At 38.8% G+C, this 13,526-nt stretch overlaps 1 protein-coding gene across 4 annotated transcripts in view; it reads left to right on the top strand.

Moving 5' to 3' along the window:
- The window catches only part of LOC122640358 (CTD small phosphatase-like protein 2-A), a 34,470-nt gene that overhangs the window by 9,628 nt on the left and 11,316 nt on the right, over positions 1–13,526 (top strand). For 3 of the 4 annotated variants that reach the window (XM_043833521.1, XM_043833522.1, XM_043833519.1), the window contains exons 2-3: positions 10,323–10,496; positions 11,174–11,313. In XM_043833521.1, coding sequence (XP_043689456.1) covers positions 10,328–10,496; positions 11,174–11,313 — 309 coding nt within the window. In that variant the 5' untranslated portion in view covers positions 10,323–10,327. Of the gene's footprint in view, positions 1–7,839; positions 7,982–10,320; positions 10,497–11,173; positions 11,314–13,526 lie in introns of those variants that run through there. The other variant, XM_043833520.1, reaches the window with a different exon arrangement.

Below are 13,526 nucleotides of genomic sequence, written 5' to 3'. Positions count from 1 at the left end.
AGCACAACCATATTATTTGTTGACGAGAGGCGACATGACAACATTATTTCACAATCCGTGGTGGATATGTTGTCCCAGTCAGGAGAGGTTTGCATCATGCCTACAGGTCAAGTCTTTGTTGAATTTGAGCGTTCCTCATACTCTGACGGTGCTTGGTGTCAGTCGGTACCATCTCCAAAGAGCTTTATTGCAGTAGGTTGTGAATGGTTGGACGAGCGACAAGGTTGGATTGAACCTGAAAACAACTCGTGTGTCCTACCTGATCGACACTGTCTATACCATTGTTTTACTCTAAAAGCATTACAACCAAAGGTGACCACATCGACTGTACAGCCATAGGGAATGCCTAACATGTCAACTCAAACGCAAGTGCCATCGACTGTGTTTGAAGTTTCACCAACGGTTGATCCGCCAATAGAAGATTCTACTAAAGTGGTCTATGTCGAAGAAACCAATGTAGAAAAGGCTAATACAGTAGAAGATGAGAGGTGGAGCTGGTGTCTAAGAAAGTTATTAACACTGAAGACTCTATGGGTAGGGCATTCACGGGTGATTTAGAGATCGAACACATAGAGTTTGTTATGTCACCATGGTTCTTCGAAGAGAAAGCTCCACGCCTTGAAGACCTTTTCCTTAATGCTCCTGCATCACCAAAATTCTGCTTGGGAATGGTCAAAGTTGCTACTCACATGTTGTTTCCCCCTCATTACAAAATTCGAGGAAAATTTTTTTCAAGATGAGGAGAGTTGATGCAGATTCATCACCGAAATGGGCTTATTTTATTAGGAATAAGTCTAAGGTCGGGTTATATATATGTTAGGTCTTTGATCCCATGGTTTTTCTATGTAATAGGCCACTTTTATGGGCCTAAAATATGGGTAGTAAGGTTAAATACGGGATTAGTAAGTAGATTTCCTTGGTTAGTGGTCATGTGATCACTTAAGTGGTCATGTGATCACTTAAGTGATCATGTGACTTGGTTAAGTGGTCATGTGACTATTTAATTGTTATTTAAGTTGGGCTGGACTAGGACTCTATAAGTCCAGCCATGTTTTGAGTCTATTTCCTTTAGTATTTCAGTTTCCTAGTTAGTTTAAGTTACCTAATAGGTTAAGGATTGGGTTAGGCCTTTCCTTTTTAGAGTAGAAGTCTATTTTGAGTCTTTGATATAAGGTAGTACGGGGGCAAAGCCTTGAACACGAATTTGATTAATAAAAATTAGCTTTATGCTTGCTGCAGTTGTTGCTGCTGTTTTACTCTTTTGAGAGTGTTTGCCTTGTGGTTCCATCAAGGAAGGAAGGGCAGGTGGATCTCCTGCGACTCCTTGCGCTGTGACGGCCGGGAGGATCCCAATTCGAAGGTGGTTCTATCCTTCACTTCTGTCCAAGCTGCTGCCAGTGGATTTTTCTGCAACTTGTTCATTAATTTCTTCTTCTAATCCTCTACTTCCTCCCCCAATTGATCCCCCTTTATTTTTGTTTGAATTCCATTAAACCCTAGATCTTGCTGTCCGGCCATATTTGACCATCAGAATTATTTCAAATTCAAACCACAGCCTCCATACTACGTCCCCTCCACTCTATCCAACTTGCAGTCCCATTCTCCCACTCCAAGCCTAATTTACCTTGTCTCTGTAAAACCCAAAAAAAACCCTAAATTCTGTATAGCCCAGTTCAGCCATCAGAATTACATCATATTACAACCGAGCACCCTTTCCATTGTCCCTAGCACTCGGCCAGAAGCCCTGCCCCAAATTTCCATTCCAAACCCTAATTTCAACCTAAAGTCTAAAACCCAAAACCCGAAACCCTAACCCTAATTTTCTGAAATTCAATTTTTTAGTTAAACATCATCCAAACCTACTTTATTAGTCTTCCTAAAACTTGCCTATTAAAATCATATAAGAATTACCTCATTTCCCCAAGCCTAACCCTAGAAATTGACCTAAAAATCCTAATTCTGCCCATTCGAACCAGCAGCCCCTTTGAGATCCTGTTGCTTGGCCTCTAAAAGGATCCTTCTCCTATTTAGAGCTACATTAGAAAGGAGGGTTAATATAGTAAATAAACAGGAGCTATCCTTCTTAGCAAATAAGAATAATAGTCTTCTTCAACCTTCGATAATTTGCTGGAACAAGGATGGCGGTAGAGCCAAATCTGCTTTCAGCCATGAGAACTCAGCAATAGGAGTTTCGATGGGAGCTGTAACTTTGGGAGGAGGTCGGAAACTTGAATACCTTCAGGAAAGAGATTGAACTCCAGCCACGTACGAGATAAACAAGAGATTGCCAAACAGAGACAAAGAAACCCATCGAAACCAGCAATATTTGCAGAAGAAACAAAATCCACGCAACTCCAAATAGAAGGTCGAAGATTAAACAAAAATCCTGCAACTCCAATCTGGTGGTAGGGCTCAGAACCAGATCTGATTTCCAACTGGCTTCTCACAACTAAAGAGGATTACACTTCAAAAGGGGAACAACAGCGGTAGATAATGATTCAGTAGAAGGATGGTGGAAGAACAGCTTCAATCAAACCAGCAGCAACCAATCGAACCAGTATGTCGATAACAACAAACCAACCAGTAAGCCAATAGCGTCAAATTAACGACAAATCACAAATCAGGATCTGAAAAATCGACTTCAAACGATAGCCCCAACTAGCAATCGACAACAGCAAATCAGAAACAGAAAACGTAAATTCAGATTGGGTTTTCCTGAGGGTTTTGAATCGTTGCCAGCAACCAGCAAGAGAGTGGAAACCTAAACTGGGATGCACGCCATCAAACGGGAGCACTCTCACCAGATATAAGAGTAGCGGCAGTAGAGAATGCGCACCATCAAAACGCAGGTGTGATAAATCTTCATCGAAACCATACGAAACCCTAGTTCTCCTTCTTTTATGCACTAGGGTTTCTCCATAAATCGGAGAACCTTGAAACGACTCTCAAATCGGCAATCTGGGAGAGAATCAGTTACTGGTTGCCTAGCTCTAATACTATGTTAGCAGAACAGTGAGTTAGAAAGAGAGAATAAGAGAATAGAATAGCTTAGTATTTCATTGATAGGACCCTCTATTTATAATAGAGGGAAAATTACAAAGAGTACTAAAATACCCCTAACTAACTGACTCTATAACAGCAGCAGTCTAATTCTAATAACTTAATTACTAAGCAAGCCCAAAAGGACCAGAATACCCCCACGATATTCTGGTTTACATATTCCAACAGTTGAGAATGTCTCGCCAGCAAGTAAGTGACCTTACACAGCTTTTAGGTCAGAATTCAACCCAGCCAAGAATTTAGAAACAAAGAATTCATTGCGCTGGGCCTTGAGCTTCTCAATATCAATGGTAAGGGGCTGAAAAACATTCAACTCTTCAACCATGCTTTTAAAGGTACTATAGTAATCCTGGAGAGACTTGTCAGACTACTGAAGTTGAAACAATTTCTTATAGCGATCATAGATACGAGTCATATTTTTCTCCTGAAAATAGGTGTCCTTGAAGTCATCCCACACACCCATAGCAGTAGTGTGGAACATAACATTAGCTGATTAGCAGCAATATCGGGCTGCATACTGTTCCACAGCAAGATGAGGGCGATTACATTTTCCTTCATCCACTCGCCATATTCTTGATCATCAGAGTCGGGAGGATCAGATGTAATACACTTGAGCTTGTCTTTGGCCATAATGTAAACCCTTACAGCTTGAGCCCACAGTAAATAGTTAGAGCTCCCTTTGAGTTTGATAGAGGTGATGGTGACATTCATAATATCCGTAGCAAGAGCAGTAGTCTTCATCTCAGCCATAATGAAGAGAGACAAGGAGAGGCATCAATAACAATCACTGAAACAGCAGCAACAAATAGAACCAGCTACCCCCCCCCCCCCCAAAAAAAAAATTGATCACCTTGTCAGGGTTTGGAAAACCCAAAGAAAAAAATCATTCTGTATGGAGGAGAGCCAATAGCAGTAGCAAGGAGAGACCAATATGAACAGGGCTGGAATAAAGGACCAGCAGTAGGGTATGCTCTTGAAGAAGCATAGATCTGTAAGATCTAATAAATAAGAGTAGCAACCAAGCATGAAAGACCCAACACATCCAAGTAAACAGCCATTCCAAAAAATCGTAGGAGGTAAGAATCTAGAGAAAAAAAAATCTACTTTCAGGTAAAACCCTGAAAAAGTTGATTTCAGCAGAAGAGGGTGAAATCGATTGGATCTTCCACAAATCAGCAAATCAGCAACTTGAAAAAACCTTGTAGACAGTAGTGGAGCATTCCATTGATGAGAGACGGAGGCTTAAGGCATAGTAGAGGCAGCAATAGGTGGCTCCACACCACAGGGTTTTAAAAGAAAAAAAAATCAGCGGAAGGGAGAATGAGAAAACCCTGATTTGATTACAGAAGCTCTGATACCATGTTATAAAACCAGAATCTTGCAACCAAACCAAGGCAAAGGGAAAGGAGAGAAGAAGAAGAAGAGAAAGAAGAGAGGAGAGACAGCCCAAATCGTGGGAGGCTGGCTGTGGCTAGAACTTGTGTATATATCCGCAGGTCCCTCCCCCTTTATATATATATATATATATTAAATTAAAAAATATGCAGGGGGACGGAAATGCCCCTGTACCTTGCGCAGCCTTACAAAGACAAAACTAAAATAAATAGCAAGACCGAAAAACCCCTAGAATCTCAACGACTTTAAACAGGAAATCCAAATTAAACAAGTGCCCTTAATTCATTTCTTAACAATCCCACTTTTTTTAATTTCCTTGAAAGGTTGTGTGTTTGTTCTGAACTACATTGAGGGGCGGGGGGGGGGGGGGGAGGGAGGGGAGGGGAGGAATGAATTGATGACGGAGTTGATCAACCTGCTTTCTGTGACACATGTTATTTTGAATGGCTGCAGTCCATTAACAAAAATTTACTTCTTTGGTGGAGAAAAGAGTAGAAGACATTAACCTACTTTACATGTACTGTTCCATGGATTCTAATTTTGATTGTTGACTTATATGTGTATTGAAGACATTAACCTAGCTTTTGTCCACCTGTATTTGTAGCCTTTGACACATATTAGTTGTGTATACGGTATAATGTAGGACAAGGTTATTAACAACAAGCTAACAACCTAACCCAACACTAGGATTGCTAGAACTGATAAACAGAAGGTTAGACACTTACAGTAAAAGAAAGGCAAATAACAGACCTTACAACAAGTTAACAAGGTCTGTCGACACTTGTACTAACCCATAAGTCAGATGCAAGAACTGTATGGCAAGCAACAGTGTGCAAACAGCAAGGTAAGCTGTCGGTACTGTAGAGTTGGATCACGAACTACCTAACCCCAGGCAGGATTGTAAACAAGATCAATAAATCTCAAATACAGGTAACAAATCATAGAAACTAATCATAACCAAATCTGGTATAGCAGAAAATAGGGTAGAATCTCAGAATTCCAGAATAGACTTTAAGGTGCTTCGATGGCTCAGATCTTCCAATTGAGTAGCCTTCCTTAGGTGTAGAATTAATCCTCAAAAGTTGATATTCAATTGCTGGATAGAAATATAGAATAGGAGATCAATCATTTTGTTCAGCAGCAGATTCACTCCTTTGAATAATCTTCAGATCACCAACAGATTTCCACGCAGAGATCGATTGAAAATAAAACAGAAAATAGAGAAAATAGAAAAGGATAGAAGAAATCGGGTTGAGCCTCTTACTTTCTCCTTTGGGTCTCTCACCCCATCATAGCATAGGCATCTCACCCGCTCAACTGTATCTCACTGCCATTAATGGTTTTAATCAAACTCATTCTTTTTTCTCAAACTTGACTTAGCTTGTTTCAGCCTCCTCTTATTTATAAACCAATCGATTACGTCCTAAGCAATTTCTAGAAACAAATAGAACTCCAAATATTAATTGGAATCTAATTCCTAAATTGTCTTCAACTCTAATTACATCAAACAACTGAAATTAAACCTAAATAGAAACAAATATCTATCCTAACAAGTCCTCCACGCAATAGTTCAAAAACTCTCTATACTCTAGGACTAATAAATGTGTCAATTCTCGTCCTTATCCTCCTCCCATATTGGCCATGGGGCCCACTCAAAATTTGGGAATAAATCTTCCAAAAATCATCTCCACGCAAGGCTGTAACTCTCCTGAATTATCTCCACACAAACAGCAGCCTGGCTTCCTAATATATCTTCACGCAAGGTGGCTATAGAGTCCACCAAATTGGAAGAAAATATCCCTAGGATGTTGGTTCGATTGTTTGGGGGGGAGGGGATGAACCTGGACAAGTTCTTGCTGATTTCTCTTAAACACCCATTGATCTACATCAGTCGGCTGTCGCAGAATGGCTTCCAAAACTCAATGAACGCAGTAATCCAAAATAGCAACTCAAGGTATCGGTAATAACTAACTTTAATTAACTCTGATGGGGTTATCAATCCAGTTGAAGCTAGGGTTATTGGAGAGTGTTGACACTTCAAATTTACAGCCTCATCTAATGGCTAGATCATGAGATACGACAGTGGTTCAAAATTAGAAACTTGGGAACCAGATTTAGAAGGTTGTTACCTCAGGGACTTGCAGACATTGGATAGCTATGATAGAGTTGAAGGAAACCATTAAAGGATTAACATACTACAAGAAGGGATGGAGTTGATGGCTGGATGTGGAGTTATAAACCTTCGAATGTTGCTGCCAGAAGAACACAGTTTACAGTGCCACAGGGGGGTATTCTGCCTCCAAGTCTTCAGTACACCACAGAGAACTGATGGAGCATGCAACAATAAAATAAAACTCTCCAGCAGGTCTCAGTATCACTCTGTAATTCCATTGCAGTGGTAATAAAAATAGAAACTAAAGAGAAAGATAGAATAGAAGAAGAGGAAGAAGAATGGGGGAGGGGGTTGGTCTTGGTCAGTCTGTCACTAACCTAAGGTATCTCCCCTCATCCACTGCATCATTTGCAACATGGCATAGAAACCAAGCTTTTCATTCATCTCAAAATCGCGGGGAGGGTTCTAAGGCCCCTTACACTTATAATATGCTGCAAGCATAACATAAACAAGGAAAGAAATAAAAAAAGGAAGTCGCCCACAGAGAATAAAAGGGACTTGTACAGCAAGTAATGAAATTAAAAGAAGTTACTTTCCTAACTAGAAGAATCTAGCATAAGATATTACAAAATAGAACGACTAAATGAAATAAAAGCTAGCTGTCCTCACCCATGCAGGACTTATTGATTGAACGCATAATGGGCTGGAAATTAGGCCCATAACTAGACTAAACTTCCCCCAAAGGGCTGGCCTGATACTGATCGTCTGTTGGGATTAATGGCCCAATTCTTGCTTTCATCCTTCGAGCTACATCACTGTACATTGACAAGAATTAACTTGTCCTGTGGGGAGTAGGGTGGAAGGCGTTAAGCAGCTTTTTGAGTGTTCTATGCATTATTTAAACCATTACATCTTTTTCTTTTTATCCATGCAAGAACTAAAAATGGATATTCATGGATGAAAGCATATCTGTACACAAAAAGGATGATGTGATGATAATTATTTTGAAATAAGTTTGAATCCATTGCAAGAATGATGAATGTTAATTTTTGGATAAGTTTGCTATGCTTTGTTTCAATTTTAAGCTCTTTCTTTCTTCATTTAGAGGTAGTGGGTCTCTTTCCACATTATATTTAGCAGTTGATTCACTTGATTGATGCTTTTATTCAAGTTGCATTTTCAATTTCTTAAAGATCCTTAATCTCCCAATCCTCATCTCTTTTGCCTTCTCATACTCTTGCTGCTGTTATATTTTGTCTCTTAATGGTCGGATCCTTTAATATTTTTTTTTATTCCTGGACTCCGAGTTTATTTGCCAACTTTGAGATCGTACTCTCATGCTATGGAGCGAAATGTGTCCTGAGGTCTGCTTTGATTGGGGGTACTTTCATGTTCAGTTATAAGGTTTAGTTACGTACATATTGGGCCCAGCAAATCTTCTTTTGGGTTGGTAGATTAGAAATTACTTAATTTCTGGGTTGAATCTTGAGTGAAATTGCAGTATCATTCATATGAGGATTTATATGTAGATGTTGGGCGGTTATTTATTTATTTATTTCTTTTAGGAGGGGATTGGTAAAGTGAACTATCCATTGTGTATACACTAGATGGCAGCCTCAAAATGGTTTCACTTCGTTTATGTATTTTTTGTTTGAAATGTTCAGTTTATATTTTTAAGGGATATTCATAAAAGAGAAGGTGTTAGTCCTAGCTTAATCTGGAGTTGATATAGCTAGTCTATATGCCGGGCTATACTGAAAGCTTTTTATCTATTGTCTTTAAGTTTCAGCAGTCCAATACTTTTGTGTGTATTAATGGTAGTATAGGAAGCTTAATGTAGCTCTAAATAGGAGAAGTATCCTACTAGAGGCCAGGCAACAGGATCAAAAGGGCTGGTTTGAATGGGCAGAATTGATGTAAATTAGGGCAATTCTAGGGTTATGGTGAGAGTAATGAGATAACTCTTATATGGAAATGATAGGCAGGTTTTAGGGAGTTTAATAAGCTAGGTTTGATTAGGTTTAGATAAGGATTTGAAATTTCAGAAATTAGGGTTAGGGTTTCGGGTTTTAGAATTTAGGTTGAAATTAGGGTTTGGGATGGGAATTTGGGGCAGGGCTTCTGGTCGAGTGCTAGGAGCAATGGGAAGGGTGTAATTCTGATGGCTGAATTGGGCTATACAGAATTTAAGGTCTTTTTCGATTTTATATGAATGAGGGAATCTTAGGGTTTGATTGATAATTAGGGGCAGAACTCACAGTCGAGTGTGAGGGGTAAGGAGAAAGGACTGTGGTTGAATTTTGGATGAAAACTGATGAAGGAGTAAGGCTGGCTGGAATTAAGAATGCTAGGGTTATGGGAATAGATGGGGGGATTTAATGGGAGGGTCTGAGATGGCTTTGAATGATGGATAACTGAGAATTAATATAGGACAGATGTGATAAAAATAAAATAAAACAAAGGGGATCGATGGGGGTTGCGATTGGAGTGATAGAAGAAGAAACTTGAAGTTGCAGCAAGTCTTCAATGGAGGCAGCAACTCTGTGATAGATTGATAGAACCACCATCCAGCTGTAGAGGATTCTCCAAGCCTTCCCGGCGTAAGGAGTCGATTGGATTCCACCAATCCCTTTCCACCTTGATAGAACCACAAGGATGCAATCTCACAAGGAGCAGCAGCAGCAACTATGGTGGCAGCACAATTCTGTTTTTTTTCAAATATTCAATTGTGGGGGAGCCTCCCACGATTTAACTTTATTTATAATAAGGCCAATGGCCAAATCCTAGTACAAACTAAATCCTTCCTTCATAAATTGTGGAAGGGAATGACTACAATTAAAAGCTAATAACTTAAAACAGTAAAAGACCTAATTGTCCCTAACAACTTAAAATAAAAGACTTAACTAAAATCACTTAAATTGAACCAGTGGTTCAACCGGTTCAATTCAATAAAACACTAGAACATGAAAAATAAACTAAGTATAGAACCTACTAAATGTAAACCTAAGCTATGGCTCCAATCTAAGCCTACTTTCATGGCTATTTCTTCTTCTTGTTCTTCCTTCGGGTGTGGGCACTTGGTACTGCATCAAAGCTTTTCTTATTTGGTTCTGTGTTACAACAGAAATTACATTTTTACATCTGACATGTTTATCCACATTCTTCTTCAGCCACCTACTATTAATCCTTCAGCTTCGTATATTGGCCTACATTCTACCTTCCTACAACTTTGCCCAAACTCATAGAAGCTGCTAGCCAACTGACTGTTTCAAACTATTGTGTTATCACAACTTTACCCAATTACTATGCCACCGAACCATGTTATAAACCAAATTCTCGGTTTCATAATTCAGTTTCTCATGCTACCAGCAGCTCTCTCTCCACAGACCCGACCTTTGCTTTCACTCTTGTGGGACAAATTCTTCTACATCAATGACTTTGGATTAAATTTGTACTTATGATAGGCATACCTTCATGTTTAGGATTTGTTTTCAGGAAGGCACAGTTGTTCTCATGGTCTAACTTATTTTACTTATGATATATTGCTTAACAAGTCAGTACTTTTTTTAATTTTATTTGTTTTTTAATGGGTGAAGACAGAATTATTTCTATTTGATTGAACATGGAATATGTTGCTCTCCTCTTCGAGTAGGTGTAGTTTGTCTTAATAAATACCTCTGCATATTGGATTGATTTTTTTATCCTTTTTTGTTGCAATATTGGCTTCTATTAATTGATTCTTGTTTCATCACAGGACAAATGCCAGCATTAAAAATGAAGGCCAAATCTAACCTGGATTGCTTAAGAGAAGGACATAGTCTCCGGCTGTGCAACAAATCATGTAAAATATCCAAAAATTCATCTCAGCAAGTCAGAATATCTCAACAAGCGGCAGAGTTGGACACTGATCTTCAAAAATCTCTGGATGGTAAGCTACTATAATTTCAACTGGTTACATAACTTTCCATATTGGCATTAGGGAGGGTTAAAGGAGGAAACTAAGTTATTATGATTTGTTACCTCTTTGTTCTGTCTGGTGAGCCATTTTCTACTTTTTAAAGTTCGATTCTTTCTTTTTCCTCATCTTATTTTTCAAAGATTCAATTTATAATGCTTTGTTCTGGCTTCCTATTACAGATAGGATTTTGAGACAGATATGGTCCAAATCAGATTTTATTATAGTGATTCTATAAGGTTTTGATCTGGTCCAGTAAAGAGTGATTCAATTGATACTGGGATCAAATTTGATAATGCCCTTATCAAATGTAATTAAAATCATTTAGCAACTTCGTAGATAACATTTCAGGCTTTATTATGTTAACTTTTGAGACTGGCTGAAAACTCCCTTGCATATCGTCACCTTTTTCTAGGTCACAAGTCCATATTGTATTCTATAGAAGTTTGTTTAAAAATCATTCCTAGTAATTAGGTACTATATAATCAGATGGGGTCTGCATTCAGATCACTGAATAAGCAATACTCAAATCCAACCTGTTGGCAGCCTTTGTGCTTCTTATGAAGGGAATAATATTTTTTTTGGAACTAACAAGAAATTATACCGTGAAATTAGTATTAATTGATAATCAATTCTTATTACCACTGCAGTTTCTTCCAACTTTGAAGTATCTCCACAGGAGATGGGATGTGATAAAGTTGTTGGTGACCCAAACTTGGTCAATGGGGGAACCCTTCAATTGCAAGAGTCATCATTGTCATCAGTTGACTCTACAACTGTTTCTAGAACGGTATGATCTCAATTTTAGCAGTTGTTCAGTATTTTGCAATAAAAAAAGCCTATCATATATTTTATTGTCATTTTGAGCCTACAGTTCTTCATCATGTCAAGTTTAAGTTTGTCCGGAATCCCATTAGAGAAAAAGCCTGTCATATATTTTATTGTCATTTTGAGCCTAGAGTTCATCATGTCAACCTTAAGTTTGTCCGAAATCCCATTAGAGAATTCCATGTTTTCTTTATGTTCCATTTGTTTCTAAGTAAAAGCCTTGTAAAGAAATTTCCAGGTAAAATCAGTATAAAGAAGTATGATAAGTTTCCTTTTATGTAGTACAGTTTCAAAGTACTGAAATATTAATTGAATTTTCTGATTTTGGAGTACCAGAGTCGCTAATTAAAAAAGGTGTACCCAGTGCACGAGGCTCCCGCCAATGCGGGGTCTGGGGAGGGTCGTAATGTACGCAGCCTTACATCTGCTTTCGCAAAGAGGCTGTTTCCAGACTCGAACCCATGACCACTTGGTCACAATGGAGCAACCTTTAACGTTGCACCAAGGCCCACCCTCATAGTACTAGAGTCGCTAATAAAATCAAAATTGTGTACCTTGGTTGTGGTGGCTGAATTTTATGCTCAAGAGAACTAATCATCTGAATAGGAAAGAGTTACGTGGTAACAAATGTTGGGTCAAGATATTCCCAACAACTTGATAGTGACAATTATCTATCAACACTTGCCCACATTATCAAACTTGGGTTGGTACATGTGATAAGAGGAACCTTGCCCATCTCAGTTGGTCAAGTTGAAGCCCAGAACAAGTAAAGAAGTGCCTGAAAAAGTGAGTTCACAGTTATATAAAAAAAGGGTGTACCCAGTGCACGAGGCTCCCACCACTGCTAAATTCCATGAGAATGAAAACGACATTCTTGTAATGATGGGGTTCTAAGTCACCTAGGCATAAGGTTCCAGGATACCAACAGACCAGAATTGCAGAGAAAGGAATAGAAAACAGAAAAAAAGATATTTAATTTAAATTGGAGCAAAAACAAGCCTGATGTCACCAGGAATCTGGTTGAGTAGGCTGTTAGGGATAGAGAACAAATCGTAAGAGTCCGTGACAGTCAGATCCCAAGATATCAGGTAGTGATGTAGATACATCACCAAAAGAGGCTTATTTTGATGAGAATAAGTCTAGGGTTGGATTGTATACATGTTGGGCCTTTGATCTCATGGGTTTTCGATGTAATAGGCCACTTTTATGGGCCTAAACTATGGGTAATAAGGTTTCATACATGATTAGTTTGTAGATTTCTTTTTGTTTGGTTAGTGGTCATGTGATCATTTAAGTGATCATGTGACTTGGTTAAGTGGTCATGTGAATATTTAATTGTTATTTAAGTTGGGCTGGATTAGGACTCTATAAGTCCAACCATGTTTTGAGTCTATTTCCTTTGTTATTTCACTTTCCTAGTCAGTTTAGGTTACCTTAATAGGTTAAGGATTGGGTTTGGCCTTTCCTTTTTAGTGTAGGAGTCTATTTTTGAGTCTTTTATATAAGGTTGTAAGGGGGGCAAGTATTGGACACGAATTTTGATATTAATGAAAAGCTTTTTCTGCTCTTCTTCTCCATTGAAGATTTTTTTCTTGTGTTTGATCAAGGCTGGCGGGATCGGTGTTTGATCCGATTGACACCTTGCCCGGGTGGTTCATTGGTGGGATTGGTGTTTGATCCAATCAACACCTTGCAGTGTGAAGCCCGGGTGGTTCTTTGAAGCTTTCTTTCAATTCTTTGAAGTTCTCCTTCAAGTTCAAGATCAAGATTCAATCTTTATTCAAGAACATCGACCAAACAAGCTGTTGCCAAGATTTCTCTGCAATGACAGTAAGTTTGATCCATCCCATCAATACCCATTCTTCTCCTAATCCTCTATACCACCCCAAAACCCTAATTTTCCCACCCATCTCTTGAAACCATCCCATCACCCAAAATTCTTAACAAACCATTCAGCTAACAATACCTTCACATAATTGGATCGAGTATTCTCCTGCCCAATTGGAATACTCAAACCAAGCTATTTTCCCATTACCCCATTAAAACCACAACATTCCACCTATTTCTGGAGATCATTCCATTACCCAAATTCTTCATAGACCAATCCAACCATCAGAAACACACCATACCTGAATCGAATCTCATTCCCTACACTAGGAATAATCGATCCAAACC

The sequence above is a fragment of the Telopea speciosissima genome, chromosome 9 (assembly GCF_018873765.1).
Source record: "Telopea speciosissima isolate NSW1024214 ecotype Mountain lineage chromosome 9, Tspe_v1, whole genome shotgun sequence".
NCBI lineage: Eukaryota > Viridiplantae > Streptophyta > Magnoliopsida > Proteales > Proteaceae > Telopea > Telopea speciosissima.
The sequence above is the reverse complement of the archived record's forward strand: the minus strand, read 5'-3'. Positions and strand labels throughout refer to the sequence as shown.